The sequence below is a fragment of the Hemicordylus capensis genome, chromosome 2 (assembly GCF_027244095.1).
Source record: "Hemicordylus capensis ecotype Gifberg chromosome 2, rHemCap1.1.pri, whole genome shotgun sequence".
NCBI classification, from domain to species: domain Eukaryota; kingdom Metazoa; phylum Chordata; class Lepidosauria; order Squamata; family Cordylidae; genus Hemicordylus; species Hemicordylus capensis.
The window spans coordinates 296,109,445-296,129,610 of record NC_069658.1 but is presented as its reverse complement, the minus strand read 5'-3'; the positions used below and the strand labels follow the sequence as shown (position 1 = coordinate 296,129,610).

The following is a 20,166-nucleotide window of genomic DNA, read 5'->3' as shown; positions in this document are numbered from 1 at the left end:
CACACACATAAATAGCAGCTGCAGAGCCCCCCAAACTAGATTGGAAGGTGGCATGGAAGGAAGGAATAAAACCCTTTGCACTTGCCATGGCCCTGATCTGGATTGCCTCCCCCCTCAGCTGCTATTTGTCCTGGCAGAGAAGCTGTGATTGGCATAAGGCTGCTGCATAACGCCCCTCTTGGTATTAATGCCCAGTGAGAAAGCCCACAAGATAACTTATTCTCTCTGTTTACAGTGCCTACACAGAACCTTACAAGGTGTGCCCTATCTCTGTGATTCCTGTTGAAGATGTCACATCAGATGAGGAACAGAAAAGTTCTGGAGATGAAGAGAGTAACCAAGGAGATACCAATCTTGTCCACAAGGTAAAAGAATAAGGGGTGTCGTTGGGGTTTTGTGGGGAACAGATCTTGCAACAAATCAAATCCACCTGGAAGTGTCTTCTGCTATTCTCTAACAGAGTTTGCTCACAAACTGGATCCATATGCTGTCTGGAGGACCTGCGGTGTGCCATGTATCTGCCACATGTGTCTAAGCTGCAGTCATGATCGGTTATGGTGTGCCTACTATATGATGGGCAGCCAGAAACTATGTTGGCAACATTGCTGCTGTTTAAACAAGAACATCCTGTTGGGCTCTCAATCCCGCCAAAGCAGGAGTGTTGGCAGTGCTGATAGCAGCTGGCACCTCCTGAGGCAGAGCTTGGCTCCTGTGAGCTTCCAGCTGCCCCCACACCACCACAGATACCCAAGAGCTCCCTTTTCTGTTTTATCAGGGAAAAACCATATGTTTCAGATGGTGGAAATGCAGGCCCAGCTCCAGGTTTGAGGGGGCTCTGGGCAAAGTGCCCACTAGTAGGTCCCTTATGTGGGTGAGCCCAGGTGGGTTTGCCAGGCAGCACCACCACCACACTTCTCAGAGGTGGCATAGGTGCAGTTGCCATTTAGACTCCCTCACAATTCCCCCTATATAGCTTTGCTCTAGTCACTGTGAGGAATTAAAATGGCAGATCCATCACACTGGCAGGAAGAGGAAGGACTAAAGGGACTCATGTCAATGCAGATGTCATGTGATGGGGCCTCCCTGCCATTTTGCCCTTGGCATCTGCCCAGTAATGGATATTGATAGAAAAATACTGGAGAAACAAAGAACATATGTTACCAGGTTGTGTGTGGTTGTGTGTGTGCGTGCATGTGCCATTCTACCTTGTAGTTCAGGCAGTCCAGGGAATGTTGTTCTGCACTTGAGCAATATTAAGGCAAGGAGGGCTGAATTAAGGATCAGAAGGAGATCCCTAACTCAAGTGTTGGTTTGAAATGTTCTTTTCTTAGGCAGGGAAGCAGAGGAACTGACCTCTAACCTTAAAGGCCATCTTTAGGGCCAAGCTGTACATTATGTGGCAAATCTGTGATTGGATCTTCTAGCATTTTGGTTTTTTCTTTAATGCAGCCATGGGAAGTTCCAAATTTGGCTGAAGCTATAGTGTTGAGGAAGCACATTTTAATGTTTTTTCCTATGTCATTTAAAACTATCCCCCCAAAACTGCTATATCCATGGAATAGCTACCCATTATGTTCCCTCATGAAGCTAACAGCGTCTTTTGGGGAGTCTAGATTGAAAAAACAGTGCAGGGAAATGGTTAAACATCCCTTCCCACAGAGTTACTGCTTCAATCAAATTCAGTTCCCACTGCAGTTACATTAAAGTAAAAACAAAATGCATGTTATGGAGAAGATCTCAGTCATGGATCTCCTCCATAACCTGCAGTTTGATCTGTCAGTCTTCCTAGACAGAAAGGAACAGATAAAATATTTCCTCTTCTTCTGAAAAGCTGCAATGGTCAAAAGGATTCTCCTATTGTGTGGTGTCTCTTTTAGAACCAGATAACAAAATGGCAGTCAGCATTCTGAGCACTGTATCTTTCCAGCAGAGGAGGAAACATTTAATCACTGACATCTAATACAACCCTGCCCTTATTTGGCCTACATTTTAGTGGCTGACATGAGGACAATTACTCAAAGTAGGCCCACTGAAATTAAAAGGGCAAGTTAAGCCATGTCTAACTTGTCCTTTTAATTTCAGTGGGACTATTTTGAGTAATTTTCCTCATTGTGTCAGCCAGTAGTTGCAAGTATTGGCTGAATCCTCGAAGTGAGGGAGATGGGTAAGCCTGAATGCTGAAAGTCAGATTGTCGCAACCACTAGAATTCAGAAGAACCATACCATTCACTTTTAGAAGCTGCCTGGCACTTAGGTGCCTAGTGTTTGAAAGAGGCACTTTGGAGCATAGGGGCCTAGCTATAATTGCACAAGGGTGAGTGGCAAATATTCCTGGGCCCCTAAGGGAGAGGGGCCTGGCAGCTGAGCAACAGCTTGCTTTTTGCTTTCCTGCTTCTCCCAAGAAAAATGTGGGAGTACAGGAGTCAGTCTTCACTTTTGTCCCAGTGCCACGCGAGCCTTGTTACACCCCAGATAAAACACCTATATACAACTCTTCCATTTTTCAAATAGCTTTTTCCCTCATAAGGTTTACTACCTACTGCCTTTCCTCAGTGCATCTACCAGGCTCCACCTTTCTTTTTTCAGTTTCAGCAGTGCCTTTGATATTGTGATCTGCAAGGAGGAAATTAAATATCCACAACCATACAATGCATGTTAAAGGCAGTATATATAGGTTCAAAGTCAGGAACTTCAAGGCCATCAGTAGAGGCCAAAGTCAAAGAAAATCTTTAAGCAAACAATTTTTTCATATTTGAAATACAGGTCCTTAAAGTCAACTGAATATGTGCAGAAACTGGTCTAAAAAGCAATCAATTTCTTTATCGCTCTCAGCACTTCCCAGCTTATCCTGACAAATGTTGCCCGTTATTGATAAATGATGGGAAAATCAGGATGGACTTTGGTCATTTATCAGACTTTAAGATTTACTGGAAAACATGAGAATTTTTTGACATTTCCTCCTCCTGACCTCTTAAACTCTTAAGAATTATTAGTGAAAGTCAACCTTCTTTGAGTTTCTGGCATATATATCGCTCCTAACAGGACTGAATATAGCTGGTGTCATACTACAGGTATTATACCATTGCCAAAGCTGGTCATGTCTATAGGGACTCTTTCAGAGGCTTTCATACACAGACCCCTTCTGTGTTCCAAGGAAACTTTCACTACTCTGTCAAAAAGCAACAACTGAATGATGAAGTGCAAGTGAGTTGTCAAAGAACCCAGCAAAATGCTGTGTCCCTCTTGTAGGGAAATCCTTAGTGCAAGATGAAGTAGTTGTAAAACATGTGTCAGTGTCCTGACACTTAAGAAGAATTGGCATACATAGGTAGGTTTGGATGCCAAAAATAGTACCAGGGATTTGGAAATGAGCTAATCTTGTGAAAACAGTATTTGGGCTGGTCTAGTAGCAAGAGCAAGCTTTTGATTTTCTTTTTTAATGTTTTGCTGGTTGGTCTATGGTTTTCATCTCCCAGGGGAAAATCAGGCTGAATAAAGGCATGAGATCACCCAGCAGATAAGATCTATGGTTTTATCCTGAAAGTGTGCTTTTTATTAAGGCTGCTTCTACTGGGATTATGCGGGCGATGGGGGGGGGGGGGAGATGTGGGAAGGATCTGCTTGAAGCTTTATTGTGTTTCAATTTTCTCTTTGTGTCTATGTATTTTTATGGAGGTTTGAATAAAGCTCAGTTTTAAAAACAGAGTGATATATAACAAGGACACAATCCAATCATTCTTAAATATTTGAAGGTGCTTTGGATTTCAACAGGAGACAGTTACGCATATGCTTATCTCTCCCACTGAAGCCCATGACACTTGGAAGTCCTTAACTTTCACTAGATTGTCCCCCAGATTTTTATAGAGCCATTCCATTCTTTTGAGCACAGCCATTTCTAATCATGCCATCTCAGGCATGACCTTTCTGCAAATATGGGGATATTTGATTCTTACTAACCTTTAGCTCTTACTAATATCTTATCAAACTTTTTTTTAAAAATCTTCATCAAAATTATGTATTGAGATGATCTCGAAAGGTTTCCGTTCTGTAAGGGCTTCTCTATTCTGCTGAGCCAACACCACTGCTCTTTGAAATGAAGGAGGCATACAACACTGTAATGTGGAATGCAACCCTTCCCTGTACCCCCACTTTATTCTAGCTGGAAGGTATAGGTTTTCTTTGTATCTGTGCCCCACTCCCCACCCTTCTTGCCAACAGGCAAATAATAGCTTGTGCAATTTTGTGTCACAAAATAGTATTGGGGGGGGGGGGAGTTAGCCTTTTCAGTACTGCTGCACCATCCAAAGTGGTGTGCCGCCACCCCTGTGCTGGCCACATACACACAAGCATGCAGCTCCATAAAAGAAAAGAAAAGAAACCAGGAAGAGCCTGTTATGGATCTCTCACATATTATGCAGTTTGACCTTCAGATCCGCCCCCACACCATAAGTCACATTATACACTGATTATTTTTTGTTTAAAATGAGATCCTGAAGGCCTGCCCATTTAAGTTAATTGAGTACTTGAATCTATGTTTTTAAAAAAGTCTCTGGCAGATGGTATCAGGTTGGCGAGTTCCCAGCTGAGGATGCTGTCATGTTTTTAACCTCTGTGATACTCCTGAGAGAAGGGGGTAGCTGGAATTTTTCTCTCTATTTCACTGCTGGTAAAACTACTTGAGAGGCATATTATGTGTGCCTCTTGTGCCTCTTGTATACATTTGTTGGGTTGCATATTGCAAAGATGCCCTTGACACTTTTCTAGCCTGTTCAACAAAGAGCTTACTGGGGGAAAATATCAAATCAGAGACACTTCCTTGCCCTTTCTCTTTCCTCAGCATCTACATTAAATGGCCTTTGCAGCCGAGGATAAGGAGGGTGCTTTAGAGTTCTCCTTCAACATGTTTATTTTAGGAACCAAAGAATCTACATAGATATAGTACCAGGGACCAGCTGCCTCTTCCTTCATGTATGCTCTCAACAGCATAAAACACTTCCAGCTCAGTAGCAAATTCCTGAGCTTAGTTTGGCCAGGACTATGTCCCTGTTTTGTGTAGTCCCACTTTCTAGTCAGTCTTTTTGTGCTGCTATGTGTGAGGTCTCTGTCCCTCCCTGGTCTGGCTCTGATGTCTTATCTCCTTCTCTGCTATAATTCATCCAACATGTCAATCAGGGCCATTGGCCATTCTGACCCTGAAAATAGCCACTGTGCATGCCCATTGGCCAGTTGAGCAGTGGGGGCAGGCCTAGCCGAGAATGCAAGATGCTGGGCCAGGTGCCAAGCCTGCCCTTCTGGTGGCAGCAGTGAGCTCCCTAATTTCAAAGTCCTCTGTTCTGTATCTCAATGCGCCACTTGCCCCAGAAATCACCATCCATCACTGGCTGGCTTGTTTGATTACATTTATATACCACCCCATCCAAACAGCTCTGGGCAGTTCACAGCAGCAAAAACAAAAACCCCGTTGGTCATTTTAAAAACAATCAATACAAAAAACAATTTTTAAAATGGTTTGAAATCATTAACAAAACATTTTTAAAAACCCAGTTCATATAGTTAGTGATGGTGGTGGCGATTCACAACATCAGGTCCTTTAGATGTGTGTGGATATTATAGAACTGGGGAAAGTGCAGAAGAGTCAGTCAAAATAATCAGGGGGGTAGAGCACCTTCCTTATGAGGCAAGGTTACAATTGGGGCTTTTTAGTTTAGGAAAAAGAGGCAGTTAAGGGGAGCCATGATAGAGGTTCATAAAATTATGCATGATGTGGAGGTAGTAGAGAGAGAGAGAGAGATGTTATCCCATGAAGCTGATGGTCAGGAAATTTAGGACTAACCAAAGGAAGTACTTTTTCACCCAGCGCATAATCAATCTGTGGAGTTCTCTGCCATGGGATGTAGTGTTGGCCACCAGCTTGGGTGGCTCTAAAAAAAATAGGCAAATTCATGGAGGACAAGTCTGTCTATGGCTACTAGTCTTGATGGCTATAGGCTAACTCTAGGCTTAGAAGTAGGATGCCTCTGAAAACCAATTGCAGGGGAGCCATGATGGGAGAAGGTGTGTGTGCCATTATCTCCTGCTTGTTGGCTTCCTAGAGGCATCTGGTAGGCAACTGTGAGAAACAGGATCCTGGACTAGATAGTAGGACTGTGCTCTGCAGTAGAAGTTGGAATTCCATTTTGGAATTCCCAGCCCCCACCACAAGGAGGCAGCCACTCATGGTGCTAAAGCCCCAGATAGCACTGATGTGGGGAAAGCTGTGCAGTTGCAGCAATCCTTGGGATTGTCCGGGGGATGGGTGGGGACTTGGGAGTGACAAAGAGGAAGCTCATCACTTGCGTGGGGCAGCTGCGAACCACAGGGATGCCTGGGGGAGGTCATTCCTCCTGAGCTTCGGGAGGAACTACATCTCTCAGGCATCCCTGCGGGTCCGAGCCATCCCACGTGAGTGACGAACTTCATCTTCATCACTCCCCGCCCCCGAACAACCTTGAGTGTTGTATTATTTTGTATAATGGGTCCCAAGGGAGTACTCACTCAGTCTGTAGAGCCCCTGTATGTTCTGTTATCTTTGGTCAACATCAGCCAGAGAGAGGGGTTCTTAAAATCTGTTATCTGTTGTCATGTTTTTATGCTTGTTTATATGTTTTTAGCTTGATGTTTTTATAGCTTGATGTTTTTACTGCTTTTATTGTATGTTTTAGGGTTTTCTTTTAACGAAAGGCTGTATAGAAATGTAAAAATAAATAAAATTAAATAAATAAATAAAATAGTATCTCTTTATTGAAATGAAACACAAACAGGAAGGTACAACATATTACTACTTGCACATACTTGCCAACATGTCCCTATTTTCCCATTCAGGTGAATGGGAAAATAGGGACATGCTGGCAAGTATATAAAACACACCAGATACTACTTCTAACCACACCAGAGGGAACCTGGGTAACTGCATTCTAGTCTTCTTAAAAGTACATAACACATATGCCACAGTGGACTAGCGTGGGAACCTAACCACCATTTCTAACATTGTTTCTATGGGAAAATAAGTTCTGAGTTTCAAATATCCGACTTACAAATGAACTTTTGGAACCCAACCTGTTGGGGACTTCCTGTATCCTGCCCTGTATGTATGTAGGGCAGCATACATGGTTCTTCTCCCACACCTGTTTTAGCTTTACAAAAACCCTGTGAAGTAGGTTAGGCTGAGAGATAGTGAATGGCCTAACACCTAGTAATCTTCATATCATGGCTGTGCATGAGTTTGAACCTGAGTTACTTTGGTCCAAAACAAGCACTGTCCACTATACCACACTTTGCAACCCAAAGAGACCACCCTCCATACTTTAAATGTGTTGCTGAACTGGAAGCTGAGGCAGTTGCAGCTTCAAACTCCCGTCTCCATCTCCCAAGTATTTTTGTCCGCTTCTCCCTTACCTACAGCAACAAGCAGGACTCCAGGTGCATTGAACAGGTGGGGAGGGGACAGAGAAAAGGACAAGAGGAGAAATTGACAGGAGTAGCCACAGCTGCTCCATCTGCTAATTCAGCATCAGATTCAAAGGTAAAGGTAAAGAGGGAATCTCCAGGTTGCAACCTGATAACTCCAGCCCTAACAGCCGGTGGAATATCAGTAACAGATGCCTCTGATGTAGCAATTAAAAAAGACTTGCTAGGAATGGGGCGGGGGGGGGGGGGAGTTTCCAAGGTTAGGCAGCATCTGAGTGGCAAACATAATAGTGCCCCAACTGTTAACCTATTCGTACTAGGTGGATGACTGGGAGGCAGCTTCAGCTCCCTGCTAACATCACATGACTCTGAAGGAAAAAAATAGGTTATGATCCCTGAGAAGCTGGACCAGTTCCTTTACTGCAGACCATAAGGGCCAAATGAAATGGGGCAGCCATGTTTGTTCTTCACAAGTCTGCCCTGTTCATATACAGGAAGTGAAGAAGTTTAATTTTTACAACAAATGGTGTATGTAGGTTTGCTCCCCACATCTACATACATGCTTGATTGTAAAAATTAGACTCCCAGCCTCACCACTCTACTTTGTGAATGTGTAATCCTTCTTATTCAGGAAATGGGGTTTTTTGTTCGTCTCTCTCTATATATATATCTGTATATTTTGAGACAGTGTATTTCCCAGTGGCTGCAAGAAAGATAAAGAGAACAACAACAACAAATTATTATGCCAAACTCAAGGACTTATAAATATTTACATTTTTTCTTTGTAGAACCTAGTCTGCCAAGCATGCATAGAGATAAACTTAAAATACCCAGTTACAAATTAGGAGAAAGTAATAAAGCATACATACAATATCATCATAGGGCCACTAAATAAAACCCAAACCAGACCCCAGTCTCTTTTTTCTAAGGAAACTATCCCAGCAGTACTCCTGCACAGTCCGTACTGTAAGTCCCATCGGTGAGCAGCTGAAATTACAAAGACCTGGTGCAATGAGATCAGGCAGGCCCGTTCAGAATCTCAAACTGGTGTGCAAATCTTGCCCAAAGAAGAACTGCAGTATATGAGCAAGTTCATAAAAGAATAGAAGATCTCCAAATCTCTTTTTCCTTCTCTGCTCAGAAGCTTTCTGCTGCTGGGTTTGAAAACTCTAAGATTCTCAGGACCTTCTGAGCATGCTCCACAATCTATCAAGAAATGGGAGGGGAGATTATACACCCTTTAGTGGCCAGTTCAGGGAGCCTACTGATAGTACTGGTAGTAATGGTGGGGGTTACAAATGAACCGGAAGACAATGAATAAACCAACATGGCTCCCCCCATTACATCAGGGTTGGTTATAAGAAAACCACTGCTTTAGAGGGAAATGGCTAAGTACATCTAGGCAGCTGAAAGTTCTATATGGAAAGTAGAAAGATTTCATAGTATAAGATTAAATTGGACTAATGTGGCATCAGCAATAATGCTAATGTTTATAAAGGGATTACTCAAGGTACAGATGTTTAAAGGTCATAATAAAAGCAATTAAACGTGATTTTGGATTTATAGAAAGTCGTTTGCAGCTGTGGTGTAGGCCTGTCTGCCATTTACTCCAGATACAGAAGAAATAAAAAAAAGTAACATTCATTATACTTAAGTGCTGCCTAGGGTTTCAGTAGAAAAGTTAATGTGACACGTGAAACTGGGAAAAGCACATTTTCTCTCTCATATGTCTACTCAGCTTGATTCTTCTCCAAGGGGAAGCCCCGTTAATGTTAAGAGTAAAAAAGCTGGGAAGTAAGACAGTTGCCTGTAACTCACTGTATGCCTGGTAGCTTATACTGATTTGCAGGGAGATGTAAGAATCCCTGCAGGGGCAACCAATTTCTTCTCACACTGAGGGATCCAAGGAAATCACCTTACGCACTGGAGAGCTGCATCCAACTTGCATATTTCATTTCCCATTACTAACATAACTTACAAGCCCTGTGGATATACCCTTATAAGAATGAGCTTTGGTAACTTGAAGCCTAAGCCTTCAAGCAAACACTGTTTTGTTTGAACAAAAGATGGTGTTAATTCCAAGGCCAGGCCCTCAGGGTCTTCACCTTCAAGTCAGTGAAGCTCTTCTCACGATCAGTGAGAAGAGCTTCTGGTGGGTGTGCAGGGAGAGCGGGCTTAGCCCACTCTCCCTGCAGACGATCGAACGTGTAGCCCTAGGCAGCCGGATTGGCCGCCCACACGACTGCTGGCTCCGTCACGGAGCCAGTGGGGGCTGTGGGGATCAGGAGCCGCGTGGCCCCAGAAGTCTCAGGATGCTCCATGCAAGCACACGGGGCATTCTAGGGGACCCCCGATACCAGGAGACTGCTTGCAGCCTCCCAGTCATGGGACTACTCGTGTGTCACACTGCGGCGGCACACGAGCAGGAAGACAAGATTAACGGAGCTCCTGCTTCATTAACCTTGTTTAAAGGGAGGGTGTTTTAGGCGGGCTAGCCACTTTGGGAGCACCAGGCCCGCCCACAAGCCCGGTGGTACCCACAATCACTGGAAAGCAGGCTAAGGGAGCTTCAGTAAGCATATCACCATACGGAACTCATTTGTAAGGTTTAGAAATGTAACAAGGCTCATCATCCAGCAGGCTGCGGAGAAGTGCTGTTGATCTAATCTTCAGAACATGAAAACACAAAAAAATGGGAATACAACCAATGTAGGTGGTAAACTGTCTGAACAAGGCTATCACTATACAGCATTTTCCAGCCTTGTATGTATTAATCCATATGAGATACCTGTGATTCTCAAATAATATACAGTACTGCTTTTGCTTTCTACTTCTCTGAGGTGGAAAAGAACAGCCACTGGTCATTAGCACCTGCGTACTCAGGCTCCACCTGTCCTTATTGACCAGGGGCAGTTCTTGTTTTCTGGAATCTGTGTTATGGCATGTGTGTAAGACACTTGCGTCTGTCAGAGAATCTTTTAACCAAAGGGCTATCCTGTGCTTGGATGCAGTGTTGACACAGAGGAGCACAAGACAAGCTTTCATTAAACAAATGCTCAAATTTATTAAAAGAGAATCAAAATACACACTATGATTAGAGAATTAGCAAAAATAACTCAGTCACATGGGGAAATTAATAAAAATGTACATTCCAGCAACACCATTCCCCTTAGGGGATGGAGATGCTCTGGGAAGAACAGAAGATAGGGCTGAGAGAGATTCCTGCCTGCTACCATGGAGAAGCTGTTGCCAGTCTGTGTAGACAATACTGAGCTAGATGGACCTGTGGTCTGACTCAGTATATGGCAGCTTCCTATTAAGGGAGGAGAGCTGGTCTTGTGGTAGCAAGCATGACTTGTCCCCTTAGCTAAGCAGGGCACGCCCTGGTTGCTTATGAATGGGAGACTACATGTATGAGCACTAAGATATTCCCCTTAGGGCCGGAGTCACTCTGGGAAGAGCATCTTGGTTCCAAGTTCTCTCCCTGGCATCGCCGAGATAGGGATGAGAGAGATTCCTGCCTGCAATCTTGGAGAAGCCACTGCCAGTCTGTGTAGACAATACTGAGCTAGATAGACCAATGGTCTGACTCAGTATATGGCAGCTTCCTATGTTCCTATAAATGAGAACACCGCTGAGTTCTGGAAAATGGAACTCCTAGATAGTCTGTGTAGCAGTGAATGTTCGTATGAGAGTGGCTGATGGTCATAGAGCAGGCTTCCCCAAACTGCAGCCCTCCAGATGTTGCTGCAGCATACCCAGCCACAAAAAATGTGTCTAGGGATGCTGGGAGTTGTAGTTCAGCAACATCTGGAGGGCCACAGTTTGGGGACGTCTGTCGTAGAGAGTCTACAAGAGTAATAGTCCCAGAAGAGGTCATGATAAAGAGAACGAATAAAGATAAACAGAGGGTTTATGTAGTTGGGAAGGAGCACAGTGGGGAATTAGACTGATGGAAGAAACAGCAAACTGAAAAAAGGAAAGACAGATAAGCAGGAGGGAACAGGCAAAACATGGGGACGCACTGCAGCTATGTCTCTACTGAGACAGGTGTATATAAGCGGCAACACAGGAACCAACACTTGGAAGGATTAGGGAGGGTTAAGTGAAGGGATGTGTATGAAATGGATTTTGCATTTTGTTTTGAGCTCAAAAATAAATCCAGATGGCCAAAACATTTCGTCGAAACAGCGGTCAAATCGGTTGTTTCGACAAAACAAACACTCAAAACATTTTGAGTGTTTCGGCTCTAGGGAACAATGGGGAAACTCGAAACACTCCATTGTTCCCCATATTTGACAACAAGCAAACCAAGAATCAAGGAGATTGCTAGCCAATCGGAAGCCAGTGCCAGAAACTAATCAGCAAGGGGGAAATAGGCCTCCAAAATGCTGCTCAAAATGTTGAAATGTTTGGAACTGAAATGGGGTTATTTTGTTCTGAGCACGAAACAGGCCCTTTATTTAAAGCGAGTTTTGTTTAGAGTTCAAGACACTCAGAATGGCCCGTTTCGAGCCAAACCTTTTTGCACATCCCTAGTTAAACAAGCAGAGGCAGGTGAACTCAGGAGAGGCTCAGATGAGTATGCTCACTATTCTACGGGAGGTTGGAGAGAGGAGGAGGAAGAGAGGATTTCAGAGAGCACAACCACTTTAATTAATGGCTTAGCATAGCTTAAGACATCTGTTCATTAATATGCATTTTCAGTGTGATAGAATTGATTACTTTTCCCTATGGCTATGATTTGTTTCACCAGTGTGCTTCAAGTTTACGTGTGCTTAAAGTGTGCTTAAAGTTTGTTGTGGCTTTGTGTCTCCTCCACCTTGGGCCACATAAATACTGTGATCCAAGAACTGTTTGGACAAAAAGGGGGGTCTCTGGACTCTGTTTTGATTGGTTAATGAATGGAATGTTGTGAGAGATATAACTCATGGAAGAAGGCATGAGGAGGTGGGACTTTGCCTTGGCTTCCTCCCACCTGCCTGGCAACTTGAGCTGTTCCATCCGCCAATAAGGGGGCCCAGCGGTTGGACAGCTCCAGATTTGGGAAGTTCAGCTTTAGGGATTTGCCATCCAGCTACTTTGGCGAAATCTCTCTTGCCATGTATATACAGTAGTTTGTTTTATTTGATGTTTAGATTAGTAAAGTTGTGGCCAGGTGCATTCTCCTGTTCCAATTTCAAATCCAGTTTTGTGTCACACCTCTTTCTTTCTATCAGCACAATTTAGCTTCTGGCTAATGAGAGGTTCTGTGTTTATTCACTAATTCAATCAAGAAGAGGGGGCATCATTCCTGGCTGGTGGATATTGTAGTCAATGAGAGGAATCACCTCGGCTGGGGAATACTGCTTCTTAATTTAGCATTAGAATTCATTTCAGAGTACGGCATTTGGCATTCTGCATACTGTCGGACCACATTTGCCCATATGAATCTGCCAGGGCCCTCTGCTCGTCATCTCAGGCCCTGCTCATGACCCTGCCACTAACAGAGATCTGGTTGGTGGGGACTAGAGACAGGGCCTTTTCGGTTGTGGCCCCTCGGCTTTGGAACGCCCTCCCTGAAGAGCTTCGCCATGTTCCCTCCCTCAGTGTTTTTAAAAAACATCTCAAAATGCACCTTTTTAAGGAGGCTTTTTAATACTCCATTATTGTTTTGTTATATCTGGTAGGTTCTTTAGCTTTTTATAATTTTCAGTTTTAATTTGAACCTATTGATTGTGGTTTTTAATCTGACTTTTAAAAGAATAGTTAATTTTATTACTTGTATTGTATCTGTATCTATCTTATTGTTGTGAGCCGCCCTGAGCAGTAGTGCACTGGAGGGGGTGGGGTATAAATATTTTAAATAAATAATAATAAATAATAATAAATAATACTGAGCCAGGTGCTGCCGAATTGGTTTGCCCAAGGTCTTCTCAGGTCATTGATTTCCTCAGAGACACTGGAGCCCATAGATAACCAGACGGTTGAGAAATGAGTTGGGCATCTGGCCTTCACTCCAAACCTCCTTTTAAAAATTGCCTTTTTCTCTCTGGTCTCTGGCTTTATATAATCTGGATTTGTAATCCTGGTTCTGACTGGGAGACTCTTTTATGGTAAAATAGGCTCAAAAAGAGGTCTGCGCCAACATCTGTCTGTGTTTTTGCCTCTTAGGGATGTCTTCTTCAGTTTTTTTCACACGGCTTGCTAGAATTCTCATTCTTTGTGATTCAGCTTCTTCCCTGGAGTCTCTAGAAATTAAATCTCCAAGTGGGTGGATGGATGGATGGATGGATGGATGGATGTATTGTGTCTCTCGTGTGCCTGCATGCAAACAGATGCAGGGCTCTTAAGGCAGTACACAGCATATAGCAGGTGGGATCCAATCTTCAGCTATGTATAAGGGTGGGTGGTGACTTGCGCACTAATCCTTGGTGTGACTACTGGTTGTTATAGTGTATCCCTATTTTCATCTGTAAAATGTTGGAGGGTGTGGCCTTGGCAACTCTACTTTGGTAATCTGGAACAATATATTCTGCTTCCAGTTGACTATGACCTGCTTTCTGTTCATGGCGTGCTCATAGTCAGGACTGTACCTCATGCCTCCAGGTTGCTTGGCCTCACCCCCTACACATTCACAGGCAGGTCCCTATTTTCATCAGTGAAATGTTGGAGGGTATGTACTCATTTACCTATACTAATAAATTTAAATACATAATGAGGCACTTCACATGACCTGTGCGAAGTGCCAGAAGGGGTTTGGCAGGGAGAGCGGGCTTTGCCCGCTCTCCTTGAACATGAGCAGTTGCTTGTTGCTGGGTGTCTGGATCGGCCGCCCAGATGAGCGGCTGCTCTGGTTGGGCACTCCTGCAACCGGCTGCAACTCCAGGGGAAGGGGGAAGGGGAGCGCCGCCAGCCCTCCGAATCCCAGGAAGGCACCGCATGAGTGTACTCATTTACCTATACTAATGAATTCAAATACATAATGAGGTGCTTCACACGTCCCATGTGAAGCGCCAGATGGGGTTTGGTGGCCAGCCCAGACAAGCGGCTGCCCAGACAAGCAGCATCTCCGGGGGAGTGGGAAGGGCCCCCCCCGGCCCCCTTAGCCCCACCCCAAGTGTGTCAGCCACAGCTGCAGGCATCTGCAGCTGACACACGATCAAAAGTGTGAGGTTAACAGAGCACTTGCTCCATTAACCTCATTTAGGGGTAGGGGTATCTAGGCAAGCTAGCCGCCAGAGAACCGCGAGGTTGTGTGAATGGCTTCATTGATATTTAACATCCCAACAATGAGGCTTACATTTTAATGGACTTAGAAACACAAGAAGTAAAGCAGACCCAGTGAAGCTAATTTAAAACATTTCCAGTGGCAATTCCATTGCTACTATTTAAAACTGTTTTCAGCCTTTCAACTAAAAATGCAGTCAGCTGAAAACCTGAGACAAGGATTTCAGAGACCTACTTTTCTCCTTGGTACAAGTCACATCTCTCTTTAGGAAGAAAAAGCTCCACACTTGCCAAACTGGAATACCTAGATGTGATGGTGGTTTATACTTTAGAATTTCATTACTTGGTTTTGTAGATCATTACTGGGAATGAGACACAGCCATTCCCCTCCTCCACCCCAGTGATGTGCCAGAAATGTATGGCAACAACAGAGCAGGGACAGGGTGGTGAACAATTGCAGCATGCAGAACAGACCTGTCTGCAAATAAAGGAAATAGCAGGCTAGGCCACAAAGTTTTGCAAAGAACCAAGCAGCAACAGCCTCACTGTCGCAGTATGTCAAATCGTCTTTGCTTTTCCTTATCTTTCTACTGGGTGGGATTGGTTTCCAGGCTCCATTAATCATTCTGTTTTGCAAACCTTTAACCTTCGTATAATGAAGCATGCACACACACTTAAAAAACAAAACAAAAAAACCTTTCTCAAACATAAGCTATATTTTGGGGAGTGTCTGTTTTGCGTCCCTTAAGGAAGTGACAGATTTAGACAGCTTTTTCAATAGGATGTATATAATTAAGTGGTCTCCAAGAGATGGTATGAGGTTCCCCTCCAAAACAGGGATCAGGGGACAAACATTTTTAACAATAAGGTAGACTGTTCATATGTTTTAGATACTACTGTTTCCTCTGTGACTCATCACTATTTCTCTTATACTGATTGATTGATTGATTGTAAGTGCCGTCAAGTCGGTGTCAAGTCTTAGCAACCACATAGATAGATTATTTCCAGGATGATCTGTCTTCATCAGCTAGGCCTTTAAGGTCTCTCAGTGGTGCATTCATTGCTGTTCCCATCCACCTTGCTGCTGGTCATCCTCTTCTTCTCTTTCCTTCAATTTCCCCCAGTATTATAGACTTCTCAAGGGAGCTGGGTCTTCGCATAATGTGTCCAAAGTATGATAGTTTGAGCCTGGTCACTTGTGCCTCGAGTGAAAATTCTGGATTGATTTGTTCTATGATCCATTTGTTTGTTTTCCTGGCTGTCCATGGTATCCTCAGAAGTCTTCTCCAGCACCAAAGTTCAAAAGCGTCAATGCTTTTTCTATCTTGCTTCTTCAAAGTCCAGCTTTCGCCTCCATAGAGTGTCACAGGAAAAACCATTGTCTGAACAATTCTAATCTTTGTAGGTGTAGACATGTCATGACATCTAAATATCCTTTCCAATGCCTTCATTGCAACCCTACCAAGTGCTAGTCTACGACATATTTCTTGACTGCTGGATCCTTTACTGTTGATGGTCGATCCTAAAAGGCAGAAGCTATCCACCACTTCAATATCTTCATTGTCAGTTCTGAGGCTGGTTGCTGTACCTATTGTCATTAATTTAGTCTTCTTTAAATTTAGTTGTGTCCCATTTTTTCACTGTGCTCCTTGACTTTCATTACTAGAGCTTGCAGATCATTCGCATTCTCAGCTATCAGAGTGGTGTCATCAGCGTAGCACAGGTTATTGATGTTTCTTCCTCCAACTTTAAAACCATGCTCATCTTCTTCCAATCCAGCTTCTCTCAGTATATGTTCAGCATATAAGTTGAATAAATAAAGAGAAAGTATACATCCTTGTCTTACTCCTTTGCCGATCTGGAACCAGTCTGTTTCACCATGTTCTGCCTGTCTGGACTGTGGCTTCCTGTCCCGTGTATAGGTTTCTCATGAGAACAAGGAGATGTTCTGGGACGCCCATTTTCCTAAGGATATTTCACAACTTGACATGGTTGATGCAATCGAAGGCTTTTCTGTAGTCAATAATGTTGGAAATTCTCTATGGTGAAAGAATTCCTCTCTCATTATAGCAGAGTGCACAGAGGCACAACACAGTGGAAATTTAGTTAGGCATGCGTGTGTGCTGAGAGTAAAGTAACTTGGAGCCAATTCATAGTTTCAAATCAATATAAAAGGCATTTATTAAGGAACTCCATTCTAGATAGGAAAGTGAGGATTTAGGATCTCTAATCTATCTATCTAGCTGGATGCAGATGGATTCTGCATCCTCTCTGCACATATAGTGCAGGGAGAGAAGCTTGCCATGTTGCAAGGTAGACAGGCAGGTAGGAAAGAGAGAGAGGAAGAAGGAAGTTGAATCCCTAAGAGTAGCAATCTACATTTCAAAGGGATAGCATCAGAGCAGTGGAGAAGGGATGACCAATGTCTTGACTCTCTAGCCCTCTGACTTACTAGTCTGTCCTCCACTGTCTGAGGCAAAGAGACAGCGCAAAGTCCTTTAAGTTCCAACAAATAAAGCACATACTGACTTCTTTCTTATATTCTTTGGCTTTCTCAATTATCCAGTGTGCATCAGCAATGATGTCTCTTGTTCCTTGGCCTTTTCTGAAACTAGCTTGAACATCCAGCATTCCCTTTCCACATAGGGCTCTAATCTGCGTTGGATGATCCTGAGCATTATTTTGCTAGCATGTGATCTCTGATATTAGTTACTATTAAATACATAAGCAGCAAATTTTATCTGTCCAGTTCTGGCTAAAGACCTTGGAACTGGTCAGCCAATATACACCAACCAAAGCTGTATTCAGACATTATGGTGTATGTGCATACAGGTGATTGTATACATGTACTTGTTTTTGTGTGAATGGTTGTATATGCATTTACAGTACTCTAAAAGTGAATGTGAGTACAGCCCCCCTCAAATGCAGGGTACAGATAGAAAGCGTACTATGGTATGTGCATTAAACAGAGTGTGTGAATAACTGTATGTTTGTACGGATGTGCACATATGTACACGGTGCTAAGGTGTCATTCAAAAATCTGAGGTGACTACCATAGTGGAAGAGGTTCAGTTTACCAAAAATTGCTTAGTGGGGTGGGTGTGGGCGGGATTGGATTTCACATTCTAATGCCTTCCCCCAAGCACTTTGATTCTTTGCCCTACACAGCCCATCCCTTCTGTGAAATCAGAGCATTTAAGCAAATGGCAGTCAAGGAGTGGCAAAACCCTTGCCTGAAAAGCTTCACTCTGGCACCTAGAGAGGTAGGGCAGACACAGAGGTCAAACCGGAGAGAGCAGGATTGTGATGAAGGAAAGTTGTCGGTAATGCTTGCAGCCCCTTGTACTGAGGGCTCTTTAATAGTAATATTTATCCCAGAAATGATTCAGGGGCAAGGTAACTGATATGCAGTTATTTCTAGAATGGATGTTTTGTATGTGTGGAATAGAAGATATTGGTATTAGATTCCAATAATATTAGCAATATTATATTCACTTATAAAAACAAAACAAGACACTTCAGGAAATGTCCTTGTATGAACTTAGTCCTCATTTTCCTTCTCAAACTACCTAAAGCAATTCTTGTATATGTAGAGTAGGATGTCCACCCTTTACAGTGGACAAGCCACTAATCATTTATATTGCCCAGCAGCAATCTCTAAAGCACATAGTGCTGTGCTCTGTAAGGGCAGAAGAGGCACTGGGGGTCATGGTTTAGATAAAGTGACTGTGCTGCTTTGAAGTCTTGGTAATACTTTGATTCCAAGCTTAATGTCTTGTGTCTTCCTCATATGGATTCTGAGGCAAGAAAACCAACACCTTTAAGAACTTCTTGCAGACATTTGCCCAATCTTTGCTTTTAAATGCTCCAGTAATAAGGATTTCATGGATTACCAATACAATTTGTTCCACTGCCCATATAACTGAACAGTCTGGAAGTTTCCCCTAAACTTTGGCTGAAAACCAGGGCTATTTTGGATTTAGATGGTGAACAATTTTCTTGTTTGTTCTCGTCTTAGGAATTGCTTTTTAGATGTCTAAAGAAAGTGAACAGGGCATCTCCTCTATATACTTAATTATCTAAGCCAGATGTGTTGGGCTGCGTGGAGGAAATCACATGCGTGGCAGAACTCTCGCAAGAATTCCACACACACGTGAGGAGATGGCAGGGCGGTGGGCAGAGCCACGCCGGCCGATTGGAGGAGGTGGCAGCGGTGAGCGGGTGGTGGGGAAAGCGGCGGTGGGGGGGCAGTGATGGGGAGAGAATGGTGGGCAGGCAGGTGGCCCAAAATGGGCCGAGAATGGGGGGAAGACCCGAGGGGGAGAGGGCCGAGAACGAGGGGCATCCGGAATGAGGTGGTGGAAGGAGGCGAGAGATACTGGCCCAGTGGGAGGAGGCAAGAGATACTGGCCCATTGGGAGGAGGTGAGAGATACTGGCCCAGTGGGAGGAGGCAGGCGGCGGAGCTGCATCACTAAGAGGAGCCCAGCTAGGTGGGCGGTGGAGCCGCACTGCACCTGGTGGGGAAGGAAAGCACTGCTGGCGGGCGGGTAGGGAAAGGTGAGAGGAGACGGGTGGCGGAGCTGCACTGCCAAGAAGAGCCTGGCCGGGCAGCCTCCAGAGCCACACCATGCCCAGACAGCGGGGAAAGAAAGTGCGGCGACAAACTAGCGGCACAGATGCTGTGCGCCGGGTCTGCTAGTTTAATTTTCATTTTTGTTCTCTTCTTAGGAATTGCTTTTTAGATATCTAAAGAATGCGAATGGTTCCCTCATTTAATTTTTTTTACGCTTCTCTATAAATTTCCCAGGTTTTTTATACCAAAAGGGGAACTGAAGCAGCCTGATATAAAGTGGCATTTCAGCAGGGCTAGCAACCTCACTAGTATGTATTGTGTACCAAGTCAGCAAGCAGCTAAAAATAACCATTTATTCAGACAATGCTACCTGGAAATAGGCTGTCCTGAAGGAAAACAGGAAACTCAGTGATTAGTGAGCTAAGGCCCCTCCCCCACAAGAATGATGGGATGGTGATGTAACCAATAAAAGTGCACGTACCAAGCACCATAAACTTGTTAGGACCTCACAAAAGACAAGCTACTTGCAAAGCATCAACAGCCTTCTCAAAGACGTTTGGGCTTGAAAACACACATATCAGACACCAGACTGCAATTCCCCATTATTCATCCTGTTACTCCTGTCTTTTGGCAGACAGAGGGAAAATATCAATAAGATATGTATATTTCATATATCGTGGCAAATTGCTTTTTTAGCCATGCTGTCTGTGCCTTTTCCTGTCTTATCTGTTTCGTGCCACCTGAGCATACAAAGATGAAGACAAAGGAAAAGAAAGCCAGCCATGGGGGAAAATGTCATGCAGGGACATAGTTGATTTCCTCAGCACTAGTTGGTGCTGCTGTGTAGTTTCCATCATTTTGGCGAGATGGTGTGATTTCTGCCATACCAAGGACAGGGAGGCTGTTTTTCTCATGCGGCATTTGTTTGTACAAAAG

At 43.9% G+C, this 20,166-nt stretch overlaps 1 protein-coding gene across 5 annotated transcripts in view; it reads left to right on the top strand.

The window, feature by feature from the left end:
- The window catches only part of FGD5 (FYVE, RhoGEF and PH domain containing 5), a 232,101-nt gene that overhangs the window by 101,153 nt on the left and 110,782 nt on the right, over positions 1 to 20,166 (top strand). For all 5 annotated transcript variants that reach the window (XM_053293641.1, XM_053293645.1, XM_053293642.1 and 2 more), the window contains exon 3: positions 236 to 365. In XM_053293641.1, the coding sequence (XP_053149616.1) occupies positions 236 to 365 (130 nt within the window). The remainder of the gene's footprint in view (positions 1 to 235; positions 366 to 20,166) is intronic.